Source organism: Lepisma saccharinum, chromosome 20, assembly GCF_977018435.1.
Source record: "Lepisma saccharinum chromosome 20, izLepSacc3.1, whole genome shotgun sequence".
NCBI lineage: Eukaryota > Metazoa > Arthropoda > Insecta > Zygentoma > Lepismatidae > Lepisma > Lepisma saccharinum.
In genome coordinates this window covers 15,912,433-15,933,243 of record NC_139248.1, presented here as the reverse complement: position 1 = coordinate 15,933,243, position 20,811 = coordinate 15,912,433, and the positions used below count along the sequence as shown (strand labels likewise).

The following is a 20,811-nucleotide window of genomic DNA, read 5'->3' as shown; positions in this document are numbered from 1 at the left end:
GTTTGCTTGAATTCTTTTAACTCCAATCCATGCACAGAAAGGAAAATCGGGACTGGACCTACAGTTTAAAGTGGGATCAAAATCACTACGTGCCTCCACCGAGTATTGTGACTGTCATCTTTTTATAACATTCACAATTAAGTAATATAAAAATCTTTGATAAGAAGAAAGACATTTCATTATCACTGTTACTGTTCTAACTATGTATAATGGGATATAGTGTAATATACCAATTCGTAAGTAGATTTCAGTATTTTTCTTTCTTAAAACAAATAATATATTTGTTTTAGTTGCTAATACAAAACTAACAGCAACAATTATGGCGACCTTCAGCCAGGATTCGTGAATATGTAGTATGGAAGTTATCTTCTGATTACTTTAAATAATGGATCGGAAGCAACATTCTTACAACTTAAGAACGGGAGTTTTCTTAAGATCCGATGTCGTCGATAGTTTCAGGGAAAATGAAACTATTGAAGAAAATGCTGACCCAATGAAGAATATTATTTGTTGCAGTAACATTGAAGCAGATTCCCGTCTTGTGAAGTGCAATAGCTGCAATAAATGGGAACATTTGGAGTGCAGAGGTTTGACTGTAATGCACTGGGTAATATTTAGCTCTTCTAATGAAAGCTATTTTTGTAAATCTTGTAAACCAGATTTTGATCCATTTTTGTTAAAATCTTATACAAGTACAGTGAATCCCAACTTGGACAAGATTATTGCTGCATTTCAAGTTACGGTTACCCAAAGTTTGCAGCAAAATAATGAAAATCTTCAAGAAAAGTTGCAACAGAACATTCGCTGTGAATTGCAACAAAATAATGAAATATTACAAAGGGAATTGCAACAAAATAATGAAATGTTGCAAAGGGATATGCAACAAAATAATGAAATGTTACAAAAGGAGTTGCAAAAGGATATGCAACAAAATAATGAATTATTACAAAGTGAATTGCAACAAAATAATAAAAATCTGGAAGAGAAGTTTCAAGCCATTCGAAATGAATTACAGCAGCATAATGTTAGGTTTAACGGCCGGCTTGATCATATTGAACATTCGTTACAAGATGTTGCCCAAACTTGTCAAAATGTTAGCAGTGAGTTGAGGTGTAAATTGGATGAAGGTATTAGTACAATGCATGTCGAAGTTTCAGTTATTCAAGAACAAATGAAGAGTCATGACGGAAAGTTGGCAAGGTTGGAAGTCTGCAATGATGAAATTATGGAGAAATTTACTCAACATGAGGTTAGGTTTGAAACATTAAATGCGGAATTAGATAGAATGAAGGTAGTTCAGACTGCTACATGTAGCTCTGAAACCTTGGTAAATGACCTTAGAGATAGGGTTATTTCTTTGGAGCAAGGCAATGCCATCAGCAACAGTGTTGCTAACGAAACTTTCAATGGAGGACGAGAACTGAGCGAAGAGGATGGAAATAGTAAACAAACTGAGCATGTGGCTTGTCAAACAAATAATGCAAATTCAAATCGAAGATCACGAAATGTTAAATTTCGGGCTAGTGACAAACGTGGTGTTGGTTCTTCGGGTTATGATTCATCTGATATTGATGTACCTGTAATTACTAAACGTAAATCAGGTCAGAACGGTACTTCTTTTGGAACTGATTTTACCTATAGGCTTTCCAATACATCTTATTTGTGGGATCCTCCATCACGTAACGAATCACCTGCTCATTTCACTACACATCCGTTGGCCAATAGGGACCTCGCACTTTCGGAGAATGCATATAGAGTGCATTACAATGAACCTTGTTCTACTAACCATTATGGTTATGGAAGTCCTCCGAATGCCAGTTTTCATAATGAAACTCAGTGTTGTACAACGAAAGCTTATTCAAATAATCCAATTTCACAAATGTATTTTCAGCATATACCTTCATGTGAGAAGCCATTATATACTGTAGCTGGTAATACAAATACTACAACTTCAATGAGTCCGATGTTTTGTAATCAAAATTACATTCCCAGAAATGACATTTTGAATAATCCAATTAACATTGCTTCTAAGAATTCTGAGTCTCCAAATTTTGAATCAAACCAGTTTTGTAAACCTGCGCGTGCAGAATGTAATACAAATATTTCTGCAAGAAACCCATTTGGAGAATGCCCGGGTAAAGTTATTCGTGTAAATGAGCTAAGCCAGTTACCACGTTTTGGAGGTGACGTCTCGAAACAATCAGCTAGGGAGTTTATAGACCAGCTGACAACAATGTTAAATTTGATTGGTGTATCTTCTCAATATCGCCTGCAAGTTATTTACAAATGTTTCTACAATACTGCAGCGTATTGGTTCAATAGTGAAAGACGGAATTTCTCATCATATGATGATTTTGTGTGCAAGTTTCTTGAACAATTTGCTTCGAATGATTTGTTAGAAAGCCAACTGGCAGTTTTGCGTTCTCGTAAATACAACACATCTTCTGGTTTATCATTAGAAGCGTACGCATTGAAGGTATATTCATCATATTGCAATCTTGTAGAAAAGCCTAAACAAGCTGAGATAATAAGAGTAATTCTGAAGCAATTGCCAGAAACAGTTTCTAAGAATGTGGGTTGTCACGAAATTTCCAACCTTAAACAATTAACACAAAAACTCAGGACAATAGACTTATATTCTAGTGATAAAACCAAATCTTTGTCACTACCTGGTGATTATATAAGTGGGGAGTACAACTCGAATAGGTTCGAAAAATCTAGGCATTTTGTAAGGCAAGTGTCTATGGAAAATAAGTCATGCAGTGATTCATCTACCCAAACAGTAGCTTCAGAGAGACTTACGGGCCAACCAGCTGCTAGGAATCCCAGAAACAACTATAGGCAATCTGGAGCTAACCAAGAGAGCTATAGGCGACAAGGTAACGATCGAAGTTTGTACTTTCATAATAACAATCGAAGAACAAACACTCAAGGGAACGCTAGTAATGGCAATAATACAGATGCACCTAGATACAACAGGAATAGAAGATTTCAAAGTCCGACCAATACAGAATTGCGAGGTGGCTCCATTAACACTAACTCAGAGATTTCAGCAAGGAACAATGGAAATTTCCGAAATGGAATGAATTGCAATGACATTAGTTTAAATCAAGAATGTTCCTCAGTAACTAATGCTACTAGTGGGAGCCCTCAGAAAACATTAAACAACTAAGGCGGGGAAATGCGCTCCAATTCGCCCTGCCAAAGGATGACCACATGGAGCTTACTTGTAATTATGATCCTTACCTTTTGCATGTTAAGTCTTGTCTCGGTGACTTTAATAGAGTTAAATATTTAGGCGTTGATAAAGAAGATGTTTTACCTGTTGCATTTTTGCTGGAGTGGTTTGATTCAGAGCCTGAGTGGACTGTTACAGATAAAGGAACTCCTACACCTTTACTTGAAGCACCAGAAATACAGGGAAGAATTTGTGACTTGTTTCTTAATTGTTTAATTGACACTGGTAGTCAATGTAATTTGTTGGATTACAAGGTTTGGATCACTCTAAGTTCTTTATTGCCAAGTATAAAGCTGGAACCAATAGAAGGAATTCAGTTGGCTTGTTTCGCTGGTGAGCAACGTATAAAAGTTGTAGGTTTTAAATATGTCATTATGCAGTTGGGAGATGAATTTTTCCATGTGGGTTTATATGTAGTTAAACAATTACATGCCGATTTGATCTTGGGAGCACCATTTTTGTGGCAGTACAAGGCTATAATTAATTATCGTATGTCTACTGTTGAACTAATTCATTCAAGTGGTAAGGAAGTATCAGCTCCTTTTGTTCCGAGTTCTACAAATAATACTTGCTCGCAAAATTCCGTAATTGAATCTTGTAAAACTTTGACATTTGAATCTTCTCATGTTAATGATTCTGCTTATCTAGCTTCTGAAGAAGATATCCATAAGAAAGTTTATGGCAACGAATATTGTGAAGCTGGAGTTGCTGATAATTTATATAATTTATTACTGAAGTATCAAGATGTGTTTTCGGACAAACCAAAGGCAGCCAAGGTGGAATCTTATGACATAGAGCTAGATACGAATGAACCTATAGTGGCATCTACGTATCCTATTCCATTCGCTAGGCGAGATGATATGGAGAAAGAATTAAAGAAATGGAAAACGTGGGGAGTAATTCATGAAAGTACTTCTCCATACCGGAACCCTCTCCACATAGTTCCAAAGGCAGGTGGATTGTGCCGTCCTGTTGTTGATTTTAGGAAGCTGAATGAACATGTAATTTCACCCATGACACAGGTTGAACCTATATCTGAACTTTTGCCTAGGTTGAAAGGCGCAAAATTCTTTTCGACGATTGACCTAACTTGTGGATATTTTCAAATACCACTGACACCTAGATCTTATAAGTTCACATCTTTCTCATATCGTGGTATTTTAATGGAATTTCATTTTTTGCCCTTTGGTATTAAGAGTGCTGTTAGTGTTTTTGTCGACAGAATGCATAAAGTGTTTGGCAATGATACCAGTTCATTTCTTATAGTGTATGTGGATGATATTCTTATATTTTCATCATCACTGGAAAGTCATTTAAAACATTTGGACTACGTGTTGAAAACTTTGAGAGAAGTAAATATGTCCATCAAATTATCGAAGTGCACATTTTGTAAAACTGAAGTGAAGTTTCTTGGTCACATAGTATCAGGTGAAACCATCGCTGTAGATCCAGAAAGAAATCTAGCAATAACTGAATATCCTACTCCAACAAATAGAAAAGCCTTAAGAAAATTTTTAGGAATGGTAAATTGGAGGAGAAAATTTGTGGATAAGTTTGCAATGATTGCGGCTCCTTTATACGATTTACTTAGAACGAATAAGAAATGGGAATGGAATGAAGCACATCTCCAGGCATTTAAACGTCTGAAGGAATTGGCTTTGTCTCCGGAGATGTTAGCTCAACCTAACTTGAACAACACTTTCCATGTAAATACTGATGGCAGTAAAATAGTAATCGGTGGAGTCTTATGGCAATATTCTGACGATGGTGAAACTTTGATTATCCAGTATGCGAGCAGAGTTTTACGAGGTTCAGAATTAACATATTCTGTGCATGAAATAGAATGTCTTGCCATCCTTTTTTCCGTGGAAAAATTTTCAATATATCTATTGGGCAGACCATTTGTAATACACTGTGACCATCAATCACTTTCTTGGTTAAATTCAGCAAGATCGTTAAATCCAAGACTTAACAGATGGGCTTTGAAATTGCAAAATTATGATTATACAATTCAGCATGTTAGTGGTTCTGCAAATACGGCCGCGGACGCGTTAAGTAGATATCCAATTAAGTCACAAAACAATTTGTTTCCTTCCACTTTACATGTAAACTGCACAGATATTGGTTTACTTGAAGAAGAATACTTTTTGTATTGGATGAAAGTGCAACAAAACGATGAATTATGTCAACGTATAATTTCTATGTTAGGCAAGGGTGATGACCATTTCGAAATTAAGGGAATATTTAAACTACATAAAAATATACTGTTTTATAGATCTATCAACTCGAACCATTGGAGAGTTTTTGTACCTGAAGCAGCTGTCAAGAAAGTTTTGTATGAACAACATGATTTGGCTGGCCATTTTGGGTTTTCTAAGCTTTATAAGAAGTGTTCTAAATTCTATTTCTGGCCTAAGATGAGAGGAAGTGTCAAGTCATATTTAAGTGATTGTGTAGAATGTGCAAGGACGAAACAGAAAACACAACATATTACCAAAGAGGAGCTTCACGTGATTTCTTACAAATTTCATCAGTTCTTATCTTTAGACTTGATTGGTCCATTGCCATTATCTCAAGGATATCAACATATTCTGACTATTGTAGAATTAACCAGCAAATATGTTATGGCTTATCCTCTCAGGAAGGCAACAACTCGAGAAATTATCAACAGAATTAACTTAGGTTATTTCCATCATTATCCTATGTGTACAGTTATATTAACGGATAATGGATCACAATTTAAATCCGGTGAATGGGAAAATTTTTGAAGTCAATTGGTGTAAAGCATATTCTCACTTCACCATATTCGCCTCATGCGAATCCAATTGAGAGATATAATAAAGAGATCATTCGTTTGCTTAGACTCTTTTGTAAAACCAACCACAGATCTTGGTCCAAAGTTTTAACAAATGTTATAAAATTATTAAATTACTCATATAACGAGGTTGTTGGTTTCACTCCGGCTGAAATTTTTCTACACGAGGAAGTTCGAGATAAAATAACTTCTGTTATTGACTGGCCAGAAGAGATGAACGAATTGTCTTGGACAGCTAAATATATTCAGTTAATTGAAACAACTAAACGTTCCAAAAGAAAGAAGACTCATTCAAACGCAGAAACCCCTACAATTGTTCAAGGTGATTTGGTTATGGTTAGGAATCATGCAAGAAGTTCTGCCTTGAACAAAACTATCCATAAATTTTATGACTTATATGTGGGGCCATTTTTGGTGGAGGAAGTGAAGAACAATTTCGTGAACTTGGTGTCTTTAGATGGACAACAGATAAAGTGTAGACACAATTTACAAAATATCAAACCCTTCCACTGTTCATTGGAGAAGAAACACGAGCTGTTGTTGAATGTTAACAAATAGGTTCGCAAGTTTCGAATTGATTGTCATTCTTTGAAAGATTTGTTATAGTATTAAATGTTGTTTTGAATGTTGAATATCTTAAAGTTATGTAACTGTTCGATGTGTATATTTAAGATCTTGTATCTTTGTAAGCCACCAAAGTATGATGTCTATATTTTCTTCACCCCAGGAGGGGAGGTTATTGTGACTGTCATCTTTTTATAACATTCACAATTAAGTAATATAAAAATCTTTGATAAGAAGAAAGACATTTCATTATCACTGTTACTGTTCTAACTATGTATAATGGGATATAGTGTAATATACCAATTCGTAAGTAGATTTCAGTATTTTTCTTTCTTAAAACAAATAATATATTTGTTTTAGTTGCTAATACAAAACTAACAGCAACAGTATCGAACCCAGGACCCCTTGATTACAAGTTGATGACGTTACCACTACTCCATCGGGGAGACCCGTTCGACTTTCGGACTCACCACCGAAGTTCCCGTGTTCGAAACTCGCCCGAGCATGGCGTGTTCATTCATCGTCGCGATTAGCCAAAGGTGGGGAAAATGCGACGTAAAACAAAAATATAAATTGTGTGTTATCCTGATATGATGAATGGACACTCACAAACATCCATGCCCAAGTTGGGATTCGAACCCAGTACCCCTGGCGTCGGAGCGCCACGGGGGCCGTGTTAATAAAACCATAAATAGAAAATGAATAATATTGAATGCGAAACGAGGGAACGATATATTAATAACAAAGGATAATATGAATAATTTCATAAGTAATAGCAGCCATACGACGTCAGGGGTCCCGGGTTCGGATCCCGGCCTGGTCATGGCTTTTATTTGTGGGCGTGTCTTCATTAATTTAATCTTATCATCACTCATCGTTATCCTTGCGATTAGAAAAAATTGGCAGAAAAGCGAAGTAAAATCAATCAATAATTTGCTTTAAAATATATTGTTTCTGAAAGGAAGTTAACTAACAGTAGTTCTTAAGCGGGTAATTTGTACTGAACATACAGTTAGAACATCAAAACCAAAGATTAAGGGTCCCGGGTTTGAATCCCGCCCTGGTCATGAGGAAAATATTCGCAATATTTACTTTCTATGATTCGAACCCTCGACCTACTGTTTTAGCGCCAAGACCAGGCAGCGAAGACGGCAGGTGTTTGGAGAGCTTATGACGGGAAGAAAATTGGTGCGCGGGGAGGGGTAATTATTACTAACGCGCACACGCTTCACTTGGCCTAGAAATAGAGCGGAAATCAGCCTGCAATGTCTTAAGACCATCATGTCACGATGAAAGGATGGGCGGGAAGGGGAGAAGCATATTAAGAAAGGAGAATAAGTGTGGAGGGGATGAAATAAGAAGCCAAGTGGTGCGGCTGAAACCACGTGCTTCTGTTCACGGCTGAATCAGTTTCCGCTCTTCAATAGAAATTTCGGATGTTGATTTTTGACCGCGGCGAGAGTGGTCTGGTTTCTTGTCTCTGCAGCTGTGGACCTAGTTCCTCTCTGCACCCATCTGTTTCTCTGTGCGCGCCTCCAGAAACTAGTTCGGAGTTCGATATGTATTTTCTTTCTTTCTTTTGTTATTGCAAGTTTTTTTTTTCTATTTGGGCTAATGGTGACGATGGTAAGGAATGAGCTGGATCTTTCCGCAGGCAAAGCATTCTTCGAAAAACCTCTACGATATTCCAAATTTTGATCAATGGTACATGTTTGGAATCCTTTCCAGAGATTTCAAGTGAATATTTGTCTCGTTTGATTTCGCGGTTGTCTACATATCTCTAATAATCCGTAGCACTGTAAGTCTTCTTTCTGTAGTTTTGTAAACCCACTCTTTGCGACCATGTGAGTCCACTTTCAGTTACCCTGTGAGCCCACTTTCTGTTACACTGTGAGCCCACTTTCTGTAGCCCTGTGAGCCCACTTTCCGTTACCCTGTGAGCCTACTTTCCGTAAACCTGTGAGCCCACTATCTGTAAACCTGTGAGCTCACTTTCCGTAGTCCTTTGAGCCCACTTTCCGTAACCATGTGAGCCCACTTTCCGTAACCATGTGAGCCCACTTTCCGTAACCATGTGAGCCCACTTTTAGTAAACCTGAGTCCACTTTTAGTAAACCTGTGAGCCCACTATCCGTAAACCTGTGATCCCACTTTCCGTAACCATCTTAGTCCACTTTCCGTAACCTTGTGAGCCTACTTTCTGTAATCCCATGTGCCCACTTTCCGTAACCATGTTAGGCCACTTTCCATAGTCCTATGGGCCCACTTTTCGTAGCCCTGTGAGCCCAATTTCCGTAGCTCTGTGTGTGAGCCCAATTTCCGTAGCTCTGTGTGTGAGCCCAATTTCCGTAGCTCTGTGTGTGAGCCCAATTTTCGTAGCTCTGTGTGTGAGCCCAATTGTCGTAGCCATGTGTGTGAGCCCAATTGTCGTAGCCAATTGTGTGAGCCCACTTTCCTTATCCCTGTAAAGCCACTTTGTGCAACCCTGTAAAGCCACTTCCTGAAACCCTGTAAAGCCCACTTCCTGTAATCCTGTAAAACCACACTCCGTAATCCTGTAAAACCACTTTCTTCAGCGATGTAAGCCTATTTTCGTGACCATGTAAGCCTACTTTCTGAAAGTAAAACATTCACTTGAATGCACTACAAGGAATTCCAACAAATATAATTTTTCAGAACTTGGGAGTATTGTAGAGATTGTTCGATAGGAGAGGAATTTTTGAAAACAACTTTGTGGAGGAAAAAAGACCAGCGCGGGCAGGAAAGAACAAGCATGGCCAGACTGGAACTCTAACACGCATTCGTCAATGCTGAGATTCGGAGAGTCGAATTCTCGACGTACTCGACCTCCCAGCAGGGAAGGATGAAGCCCCCTCCCCCTCCGTAGTCCACCAAGATTTTTATAATAAAGTAGACGCATTTCGACCGAAAATATGAAAAAAAAACCCTAGAAATCCTCTTACATAATATTTTCTATTATGAAACTTTCATTGGGGCAAGGCCATTAGAATCAGGTACATTTCCTACTTAATAAGATCGCAAGATTGCTTTCTTACTATGTATTCTAAAATCGTAGGGGGAGGTCGACTGATCTGACTGGACTGTCAATGGCCACTAATCATTTGACAATCATGAGTCGCCAAAGTTGCTACTAAATTCACGTGGATACTCTGCCGCCTGCCTGGTAATATTTATGCATCACACGGCACACAGCGTTAGCGTTAATACAACCCAATCGATAAGCCGGCACACGTAAAATGAGCAAGGGGATTAACATCCTTCAATTTTTACACTGTTACCGTATTTACAATGAAAAATACAAAAACCTGAAAGATCTCTTATACACGTCAGAGCATTTCTTACTGTTGAGAACACTTCATGCCACCTCCACCCTGTGGCAACTCCCCCTTAGAAGCAGCATCTGGCCATATGGGAAGGGATGCTTGACCTCATTCCATCCCCATCTATAGAGGACGATCTTTTTATCTACCTGTAGGACCCTCAGCTTGCCAAATGTTCCCTGTTCCACTGCCCCATATGTGTTCCTTTCTTCCCCCATCTGTTACTCCACTTTCGATTTTCATTTCTTTACCAAACCAAGTGCAATGTAGGGCAGAGGATGAAGAGGAACGCGCTTGTCCTAATTCCACTTCCCATGCTTTTTCTACAGAAGTGGAGTTCCCAAATAAACAAGGATATCACACACTATCCAGTACATGAACCCTGCGAGTACATTTCTGACTTGAAGAGCCATCTACCGAAACGTTCCAAAGTTCTCTATTCTCATATGTATTTGTTATTGCGCTCGCCAGTCAGCTTTTAACCTCGTTGATAAGCTACCTATTCTATTTAACCATGCTATTTCGTGTAAAAGTTAGCTACAGTACACTTTGTAACACATTGTAGAAACTGATATTACCAATCGCGCGTGTAATCTACTAACCTGCCATCTGACGGAAAGTTCAAAATGAGACGAATTTTAGAGGGTCCCACTTATCGCACGCCGTATCGAACACCGTCGTCTGCTGACGTCAGCCCGGAATGCCTTCGTTGTTAGGTAAGGAATGTTAGGTTCATGAACGTCCGCAGGATTTTTTCCAGGGAGGGGCAAGCATCGTAATTTAATGATATTATTTATACCAAGAGCTCTAAACCTAACGTGCCTAACCTAATATTTATCGTGACGTCAGTAGACGACGGTGTTCAATATGGTGTCCGATAAGTGAGACCCAATTTTGTACGGAGAAAAGACTAGAGCATTTCTCAACCACCGAGCTGTGGCAACAATTATACTGGCTACGAGTTCTGAAATTTATCATATCATTATGCACAGCAATTTTCATTAACAAATATTTTGTGGTGATTATTTGGAATTATGCAGGTACAGTGGGATCCATGAATAGTACTGTGCAAATTGTCCATATTTTTCTTTTACATCCTGTGTGCTTTTAAGCGATGCATTTTTATGTATACTGGTGCAGAAGTAGTTAAAAGAAAACTCAGAATAAGCTGTTAATTCTTGAAGCTCTTATTGGATCATATAAAGTGCACGAACATGGTGATGGACAATTTGCACAGTGATACTCATGCATCCCACTGTACATGATATTGAAAATCAGCACGTAGAAAATTAATTTAAAGATGTTGGCCTTAGAAAACAACAAGATTTCATTACATCCAGTGGTTGACAACTAACGTAATCCTAATTTTCTGTTTTACAACTAGTCTACAAACAATCGAAGATGATTATTAGGAGGGCAGTTGCCCCCCCCCCCCCCAGTTTTCGCCACTTTTGCCCCCGCACTATGCTAAATCTTCTCTACGAAGGGAAATGTACGGTCTTTGGCCCCCTCACTTTTGGAACCCAATCGCCGCCACTGATCTTTAATAATATAGAACACCAAAAAATTCATGTTTCCCTATACTTGGATCAATCATGTACATATTTACTTTCAATTGTTTTCTTTTACAGCTCCCGTCGTCGTATAAGGAAATACGTAAACATTAAAAACCTTACAAAAATCACAATTTGTCTGACTGCTTAGAGAAAAAAAAAATGATGCGATGGCCGGGAATCGAACCCGGATCAACTGCTTGGAAGGCAACTATGCTGACCATTACACCACCATCGCTGGGTACCTTAATTGGTGCCATCGCATCACAAGAGCCCAAGAGAAAGGTTCAGAAATACCTGCTTTCGGCTCCATTCGTGTGAAGCGGGACGAATGATGTTCCTTATCAGTGTTGCCAATTTAGCAGTTCTAGCACTAAATCTGGTTTTTCATTGCTGTTCACACGAAGCTGTATAATCCCAAGCTATGCTCCTGTCTTGATGTAACTTCGGCGGATATAAATGATACTTGCTTATACAACAACTGGAAAGCAGGTATTTTGCTGATTTAATTTCATTGTCTATTCGATACATCCTTCAGGGGATTCTGCCCTGACCTCAAGTCTACGTCCTTGACCTGAGCGCTTTAAAAAATTCAATTACAGAAATACTACGATAAAAAAGCTATAGAAGAGTTCTCACAACTTTGAACAAAATCATCAATAAACGCTTTATTTATCTTTGAGCAATTCACAAATGTGTTACTCTGTAAAACACCAACTTAATGTGAAGTCCATATTTCAAATCGGCCTCTCAATTCGCCTGTTCGAGTCGGAAGATCGAAAGAATCGACACTTATCGATTACTTTATGAACTACAGAAAGCAATACCTATTGCACACTAGCGTATTGCGATAAAGCTATCGAGAAACGATCAACTATTGACTGGAGGGAAAAGTTGCTTCATTTGTTTTTTTTTTTGTTATTGAAGTTGCAATTGCACAATTTACAAGGATAAAAGTAACTTGCAATTAGAGCTACACGCTATCTTTGTCTTCTCAAGAGATTCTTAAGCGTCTATTTATAATTTATTCTGAAGTAATGACTATTAATTGTTTACAGTGAGAATATCCAAAACGCGCGCGGACACACCCACACTGTAAGGGTGGCCGGACAATTGCGATGAACACAGAAGTGAAAGGTCGGCTGGACAATTGCGATGACATTCTATCAAATTGAAGGGTGACTTAACACCCCCTACAATACCTCTTACAACAGAATTATGTGAAATATTGATATTTTCGGCTGAGAATTTGGTTCAATCAAGAGCTAATAGACACTTTTTGAAGTCACAAGTTTCCTCATATGTGCGAATACACTTTCCAACTCCCTCGTCGATTTAATTTCCGCTTCTTCCTTTTCTGACCTTCTAGATTAAGTTCCATCCCCGTGTACTTGATGTTCGTGCCTTCTGCTTGGCTCTTGAGACAGGCCAGAACACCATGAATTTTTGGATGCGGTTTTCCAAGCCACCTATTTATTTTGTTGTTCCAACCTTCTACAGCACTTTTAGTTCTGTGGCGCCTTTGGTTAGTTCCTGATCGTCGCCATTGTCCTACCATTAATTTGTAATATGACCTTCACCGTCAAAATCATCCCAATTGGCTGTAATTTTGGCTTAATCGCAATTGTCCTAGATTCACTTTAAGATCTTAAGAAAGGAAGAGGGACCGACTTATTTAGTTTTTACCGTTTAGTGTCGCTTTTCTTCAAAATTGATGAGTGATCATATGAAACTAATGAAGGGACACTCACAAACATCCATGCCTAGGCCAGGATTCGAACCCGGGACCCCATGCTGTTGTAGCGCGATGTGCTAACCACTCCGCCACGGATGTCGGCCCACCATTGAAAGTACACAAGGAAAAGTACTCTTAGCAAAATCCCTTGCCTTACAGTAAGGTGTGTAAAGAGCCCCCTGAGAAAAGTTAAAAGTGCATGGTTATAAAGGAACACGCGAAAAATAAAACACATTAAACAGGCAAGAAAACCCTTAAAACTTCCTCAGAAGCAATGTATGAGGCCTGCTCTTCCCAAACGCTAAAAACATTTCTTAAAACAATGTCATCATCTCCCAAGATGGATAATGGCAAAAAGTTTAACGCCCGCTCTGGACGAAAGAAGTTTTCTTAATATTTATGCCATGACCAAAATGCTACCGTGTAAATTGATAAATCATATGGCTTTCAGAAGCTATGGCATAGCCTATCTCAAGGATAGGACCGATCCGAAGCATAACCAATCAGAAGCAACCTCTAGGTCACGGGTGTAGTTGTAATGGCGGCTGAGTTAGAAGTAAACAACGTATCACTTCACATTTTTAAAAGCCGATAACTATACAACTGACAGGAATAATGTTTCCTATAACAAGTTTTTAGGTACAAGGCAATGGCGCTGCTTAAATACATACTTTATAACGTTTACAGTACACGCACGGAATAATATTTTAGTTGTTTCAATTGTAAACACCGTGCACTCACAATAGATGGTGTAACTCGATGTGCCTTTCGGCTGTGTATATTATCCATTGTAATCGCAAAAGCTAATCGAAAAGTTACATGAAATGCTTCAGTGTAAAGAACTATCACATATGAGATTTTTGGAAGCATTTATGCTAACAAAAATGTTAAAAGGAAATGCTTCCGTCTAAATCGGGCCTAATATTTACTACAAAGCCAGGCTGAACCTTATTGGCACTAATGGCTACCTTCACACAACGCTTTCAACCCGAGACAGAAGGGTTTAAAGGGACCAAACCTACTTGAAGTAAAGGACATGAACCGAAGCGTATCTGTTAGGGTTTAGCGCGTACCAAGAAACCGTGACGGAGTGCAACCACTTCAACCACCGATTGTTTATCTGATCACGCCACTGCATTTGCATAATACTCAAGAGGGTGTGGTTGAAACTTTGTCAATTCTTTCCATTTCAATTGCTTCAAGTCCGCAGCGTCTCTATCAACAGTCAGCTGACGAACAGCCGTCCCGTGAAGGCAACAGCCATCAAGAGTCAATTAACGCGACATTAGGATAATTGTCCACGTCTAGATGATTGAACAAGGCGGTTACATACAGGTGAGGTAATCACTTGTAGTGAAGGAGCATTGGCAGAGGAGATTTGACGTCAGTTTCTTTTTAGAAACGCGAGCAGATACAAACCCCTTCCCACCCACACACGGCTGTATACGAAATTTAAAAAGGAAGGGAAAATCACTCCATTACCCCAGATATTATGATTATTTTTTTTTTAGATGCGTCGGCACATATGACCATTTAGTACGCTTGAATGTATATGAATCCTTACCTTTGTATAAATCCTTACCTAATCTAAAAAAGGGGGTTTCTAAAATAATTTTGATATTTTTTTCTAATCGGATTTTTTTATTTAAAGCGATTTCTAATTTTAAAAAAACACTTTTAAAATTGCTTGTAGGCTATGTCTCTTGGCACGGTACAGTGGGATCCATGAGTATTACCGTGCAAATTGTCCATGACTATTTTCATTAATTTTTCTCTCACATCCTATGTGTTTTTAAGCGATGGATTTTTATGTATGCTGGTGCAGAAGTTGTCAACAGCTTGTTTTGAGTTTTGTTTTAAATCTTGAAGCTCTTATTGGGTCAAATAAAGTGCACGAACATGGTGATGGACAATTTGCACGGTAATACTCATGGATCCCACTGTACATATAGATATATATATTTTTATAGAAAGGCCTTTTCTAGTAAACTGGGCCTGGAAAATATTTGAACAGTGATTAAAGCAAATATAACTTATATGTAAATGCAGTTAATTTTTCTGTTTCTGATATTGCAGATATGAATCTATTATGAAAATGTTTGAGTGTTTTAATGAAACTAATAATTCTTCCAGTGAAAATGAAACATTCTCGATGTACTGTATGATTTTAAATAAAAAAAAAACCTTTTAGCTTTTACTTCATATTCTGATAGGCAATAGCTTAAAGTGGGATTGAACCGGAAATCGAACAAGAGACTTAACTTGTTTGGTCTCTTAGGGAGAATTCACACCGAAGAAACACGCGACACGCAACATGCAACACGCGACACGAGTGTTTCACACCGAAGAGACAAGATGCACGCGGCAAGTGACACTGGTTTCTTTGCTCAGTTTGCATGATGGTACCGATATAATTGCATTAATAAGTTTATTAGTCACCCGAAAATAACGTAACAATGTAAACTGCGTTTGCAAGTTATTGAAACTTGGGAGAGGCATGTTGTGCACGAGAAAATTGAGAAATAATACGCACTGAAATCAAACTGTATACGCTAGACTTTTCAGCCTGAATAAAGCGAATACTTAAACACTAGAGAAATGGTTCTCAACCTTCTTGAAACCATGTCACGGTATTCTTTTTAAGTCAATGCCCTTAGCCGAAGAATTTTCCTCGTAAATCTTTACAGTATTCAAGATTATATCATGAATTAACATGTACCTATGAAATCAAATATTGATAAATAAATTCTAGCATAATCATAAGAGTAATAGTTTGATTAAGTGTGTATATTTGTTGACAAATATAAAAATATGGAAGACAAAGTGGTAACGTCGTCTCCTTGTAATTAAGTGATCCCGGGTTCGATAACCGGGGAGGCACCGGGCAGATCCAGTTCTGATTAGTCTATTTGTGCATAAAATGGACTTAGAAAACGAAAACTCACAACACAAATATGATACTGGGATTATGATAGTTGTCAACCAGTTTCAGCAGAACATTTCACAGCTCAGTATAGTTGATACGAGGGCACGGTATCGGGTCGCGGCCCGGTGGTTGAAAAACAATGCACTTTACCATGTTGACTAATATAGTTTGGACTAAAGTGCCTCCATAAGCTGACTTTTTCAAATAAAAGCAGTCAGGTAAATGGCCAAAACACGGCCTCTTTTCACGATGTTGAAGGCAAATTACAGCCGATAGATAACTGCATCAAAAAACTTGATAAAGCGAAGTGAACGTTGTGTTTAAATCTTAAAACATTGTACACATCAATACTTTACTATATCAACAAATTAGAGGATCAAACATATTGCAGGTTGGGCTCTCTTCTAGAGTCTAATTACAGCTCGTTAGAATGAAGCATTCGCTGCGCATGCGCGAATAACAAACTGAAGCAACACCATGCACGGTATTGAGAAAACGGCATAGTCCGAGAGACACGTAAGCGACGGGTCTCTTCGGATCGAAAGGTTGCATTGGTTACTGAGTGTTGGCTTCCAAGCGACACGTGTTTCGTGTTTCATGTCGCGTGTTTCTTCGGTGTGAATTCTCCCTTAATGTGAATTATGCCCAGGAACTGAACTTGTGGGCCTATAAAGTTTGGAAAGACATTGCTAAAAAATGTATCCTGGATACTCTCGAATCCTGGGTGAGAAGGATTAGACATACTCAAGATGAGGAGCATTGGAGAGGAGAGGGGAGGGAGCGGGCAGGAATTACACTTTCTGGATTTTCTAAGGATGCACGCTTCTAAATTATTTTCCCATCTGCGGAATAACGTTTCCGTATTTTGATACTCTGAAGAAGAAAATCGCCATGATAACTACTATGAAATTGTAATTCTTCACATATCTCGATGTCAACGGCAATTATCGCAACACACGACATCTACGTATGATGTTAAATCGAATAATAATAACCCGTGACGTAGATCAATAACAAATTTTTTTTGAAACAACTTAGCTACTCCAAGAAAAATATTATATATATACGCTTTACTAAGAAGTCCCAGAATTATTACCATTGCCAATTGTATCAAATTAAGTAATGGTGCAAATATTCCACTTCATAAGTACCCAAAGGCTGTGTGAATATTTCTTGTGTCTAATTTATACAAATTTTGTGTTTCTAACATACGTATACTATGTGTTTCCCATTAGAGGAAATACTTATTTAACAGGAAGACAGCACAGCAGTGACATCTATCGTTTCTATGAAGTTCACTAGCAAAGTGGGCGAAATTACTACGAGAAAAGTAACAAAAATATTATTCGGGGTGTACGGATTACTTTTTACACTAGCTTTATGCATGAATAATTGCCAGTTTTCGAACTTGATTTTAAAAACTTGCAAAGTTGATAATTAGGGCAAGGAATATTAATGATCTAAAAATTGCTAAAGAAATTAGCAGATAATAATTGCATTTATGCCCTAAAATAGTAAAAAAGGACCCGAGATTTTAAAAAATTACCATTAACTTGAAAGAATATTAGTTTAACAGGCAAGATTAATTTTTAGATAGCAATTAAACAGATGACTATACAAAATGTTTAAATTTGCTATAACTCTCACAGGAAGGGGTAAATGCCTCCTGTGAGAAACACACTCCTTGCAGGACTGGTAAATATGTGCAATTTAAATTGAATTTACAAAGATTAATTTTATTTATTGAAATCACAAATTGCATTGGCTTTTCCCACTCCTCTCTACTTCCCCTGAAACAATTCAAGTATACTGATAGCAAATGTCTCCTGGTTTTGATTCACAGCCAGCCAGAGAAAAAGTGTTACGTGAAAAGACTTGAAAAATCGGAGTAGGGGCTTAGCCCAGGATTTCCGAAAAAGAGAGAGGGGGTGCGTATACTTTTTTTTTAGTAGCCTGCTATTATTTTGCTATATTTTCCTGCCTTTGACGTTCTCGTTTTGGGGTACTGCTCCCCCCCATTTTTGGGCACGCCACTGAGGGGCTGTTGCTATTTGTCTACTTTATTTCCAGGAAAGGTAAAATTCAAGTATCCCCGAAACGCATTTCTTCAAATTTACAGGAGAAATTACTTACCGAATGCAGTTTCTTTAGAATTGTGGAAGTTCGGGGAAGTGTTTTCTCGCATCGTTCATTCAATTTTGCCGGTAAATAATCTATTTTTCGATATAAATGTGTGACCGATGCACGAAAGCTCTTGCATCCATTTACTTCCAGGTGGATGTAGCCTGTGTGTGATGACGTAATCCCAGTCAATCCCGGTCTGTGTTTCCAAACACGTGTTTTTGAAACTGAAGAAGGTACGTTTCCGCAAATGGTTTGTGGGGCTATGTGTCAATGGTTCGTGGGGCTATGCGAGAATGGTGTGTGAGGCTACACATATTTTTTTTTCGAAACCAATTTTTAACTATTGTAACCTATACGTGACCCTACCTAAACTAACCTTACCGGAAATAGTTTGTGGGGCTATGTGTCAATGGTTCGTGGGGCTATGCGTCAATGGTTTGTGGGGCTACGTAGGTATTTTTGGGTGGAGTGGGGTGGAAACACTGCATGCCGAGTACGGTAGTGAAACTGTGACCGCCATTTAGCGTGTTACTGAAGGGAAAAAGGAACGAACAAAACTTACATCATACGTCGAAAATATAGATTATTTCCGTGAAAGAAACGAAATGGCACCTTCAAGAATCCTTAGGAATGCAGAATTCGTAAGTACCAATGTGAAAAAAAGGAATATTAGACGTTTCGGGAATACTTAACATTTAATAAAACAACTTATACTTCGAATATGACGAAAATTCACAAAAGTATGGAAGAAATCAAGGAACGACTGAAGATGACCGGACCCTTCTCCGATTTTCTTCATATTTGGCATAATCACTGAGGCCTGCTAATCACGAATCTGAAGTTAAAATTTGTCGGAAACGTCTAGAAATTGCAAAATAATTGCGATGCATTGACGTGTGGTTAGGTTAGGCAAACATAGTTAAAATTTGGTGTCGTGGTAGTATCAGGAATACATATATTTCCTTGTGAAACAAAAAATTTCGCGAAAATCGACGGTTTACATTCCGAAAACTAACACCTTATTTTCACTTATTTTGCAATTTCTAGACGTTTCCGTAACTGGACGTTATGCGATACAAAATTGTATTTCTCTAAACAATAAAAATGGTCTACAGATTACGTTATATAGTACACTTTGTTATAAATGTTATTATGTTTTGAATTCACTTCTAAAGTATATGATATGTCAAAACAATGCAGGTACTTACAGATAAGGATCGCTTCCATCTGTTGACATCTCGCTCGAAACATGGTCTGCCTGAAGTTTCCATACTTTTAACCAACAAAATTCACGTCAAATATAACTTTTCACACCACGACACCACGTGAACTGCCACTCGAACAATAATTACCAAGACACAGAAGCACAGAAGACACTCGCTAATTCCACAACAACTTCATATCCCATTTTATAAGCCAAGCACCGTCGCCAACAAGTCTGGAACATTCGAACCGGGCAAATTTCAGCAATGTTTGTGTTCCGAGAACTACCTCACCTCGAAAGAAGCATTCATTTATCGTTTTAAACACATCATACCGGCTGCCACGGCAGAATCCATGGGGGAAGGGGGGATATAGAATGGAGGGGTGTGGAGGGGGAGGCACACTCGAACAGATGGTGGGCTACGAGCAGCTTTGCTTGAAAGAACCGCGTAACCGGAACAGAACAGACGTGAAGCGTGTCTGTCGTGCGCCACGAGCAGGGCTACCAACATATCTGATTTCTGGAGTTCAGTTTTTTTTAAAAAATTACCGACGTTAGTCAATTGCTAAAAGACACTCAAAGAAATACCCATAGTAATCTCGAGAGCGAATGCACGGGAAAATGATTAATAAAAATATTTATATGTTTATTATTTAAAACGCAGAGACAGAAATTGTGTGTTAATTGCGGAAAATGTTTTGAATTGTGTTACGTAATCAACAATCAATTGTTTGAAAAGTTGTTTACACAAGAAAATGGAACTTCGCAAGTCTTGAAATTACTGTGCAAGTTATGTTTGAATGTTTGTTACTGTAGTGTAATGATCTTTATTCCAAGAATAACCTATGTGTGTCTAAATTAACCGACAGTTTGTAATAAGTTTATCCAATCATAGTTTCTGGTAACGAAACCTTTCTTTAAAAAGGCGACAATGAAATAAATGTTAATCAGTAACAATTGCTTTCAGTAATCGTGCATACTTGTTGCGAGTTAACAAAGACTGATCAAGGTCACCCAATTAAACAAAATCTATAAAATCTTTGATTAAGGCTACCAAAAAGATTAACCAAGCGTGATTTGTCAATTCAAACACATGGATTTTTTCTGTGTATGGCGTTCATGCCATACCCTGTGGCTCAGTGACATCGCGAGGTCATAGGTTCGAAAACTGGACAAAGCCTGGACGGTTAGTTGCGCTTGTTCTTTAATCGCTTTCATCAATTCATCTTCAGCGCTGCGATTAATCTACAGCAGAGGTACAAACGTTATGTAAAGTAATAAAGACAGGCTACGCCACAAGATCTGGCCTGG

General features: G+C 38.2%; 1 protein-coding gene and 1 non-coding gene across 2 annotated transcripts in view; both read right to left on the bottom strand.

The window, feature by feature from the left end:
* Positions 1 to 19,936, bottom strand: part of LOC146003742 (uncharacterized) — a 158,087-nt gene extending 138,151 nt beyond the window's left edge. Inside the window, exon 1 of the mRNA XM_083142137.1 lies at positions 19,505 to 19,936. Within this exon, the coding sequence (XP_082998263.1) occupies positions 19,505 to 19,567 (63 nt within the window). The 5' untranslated portion in view covers positions 19,568 to 19,936. The remainder of the gene's footprint in view (positions 1 to 19,504) is intronic.
* TRNAG-UCC (transfer RNA glycine (anticodon UCC)) lies at positions 11,678 to 11,749 on the bottom strand. Its single transcript has one exon. It is a non-coding gene; the product is annotated as a tRNA-Gly (tRNA).
* Positions 19,937 to 20,811: the final 875 nt, after the last annotated feature.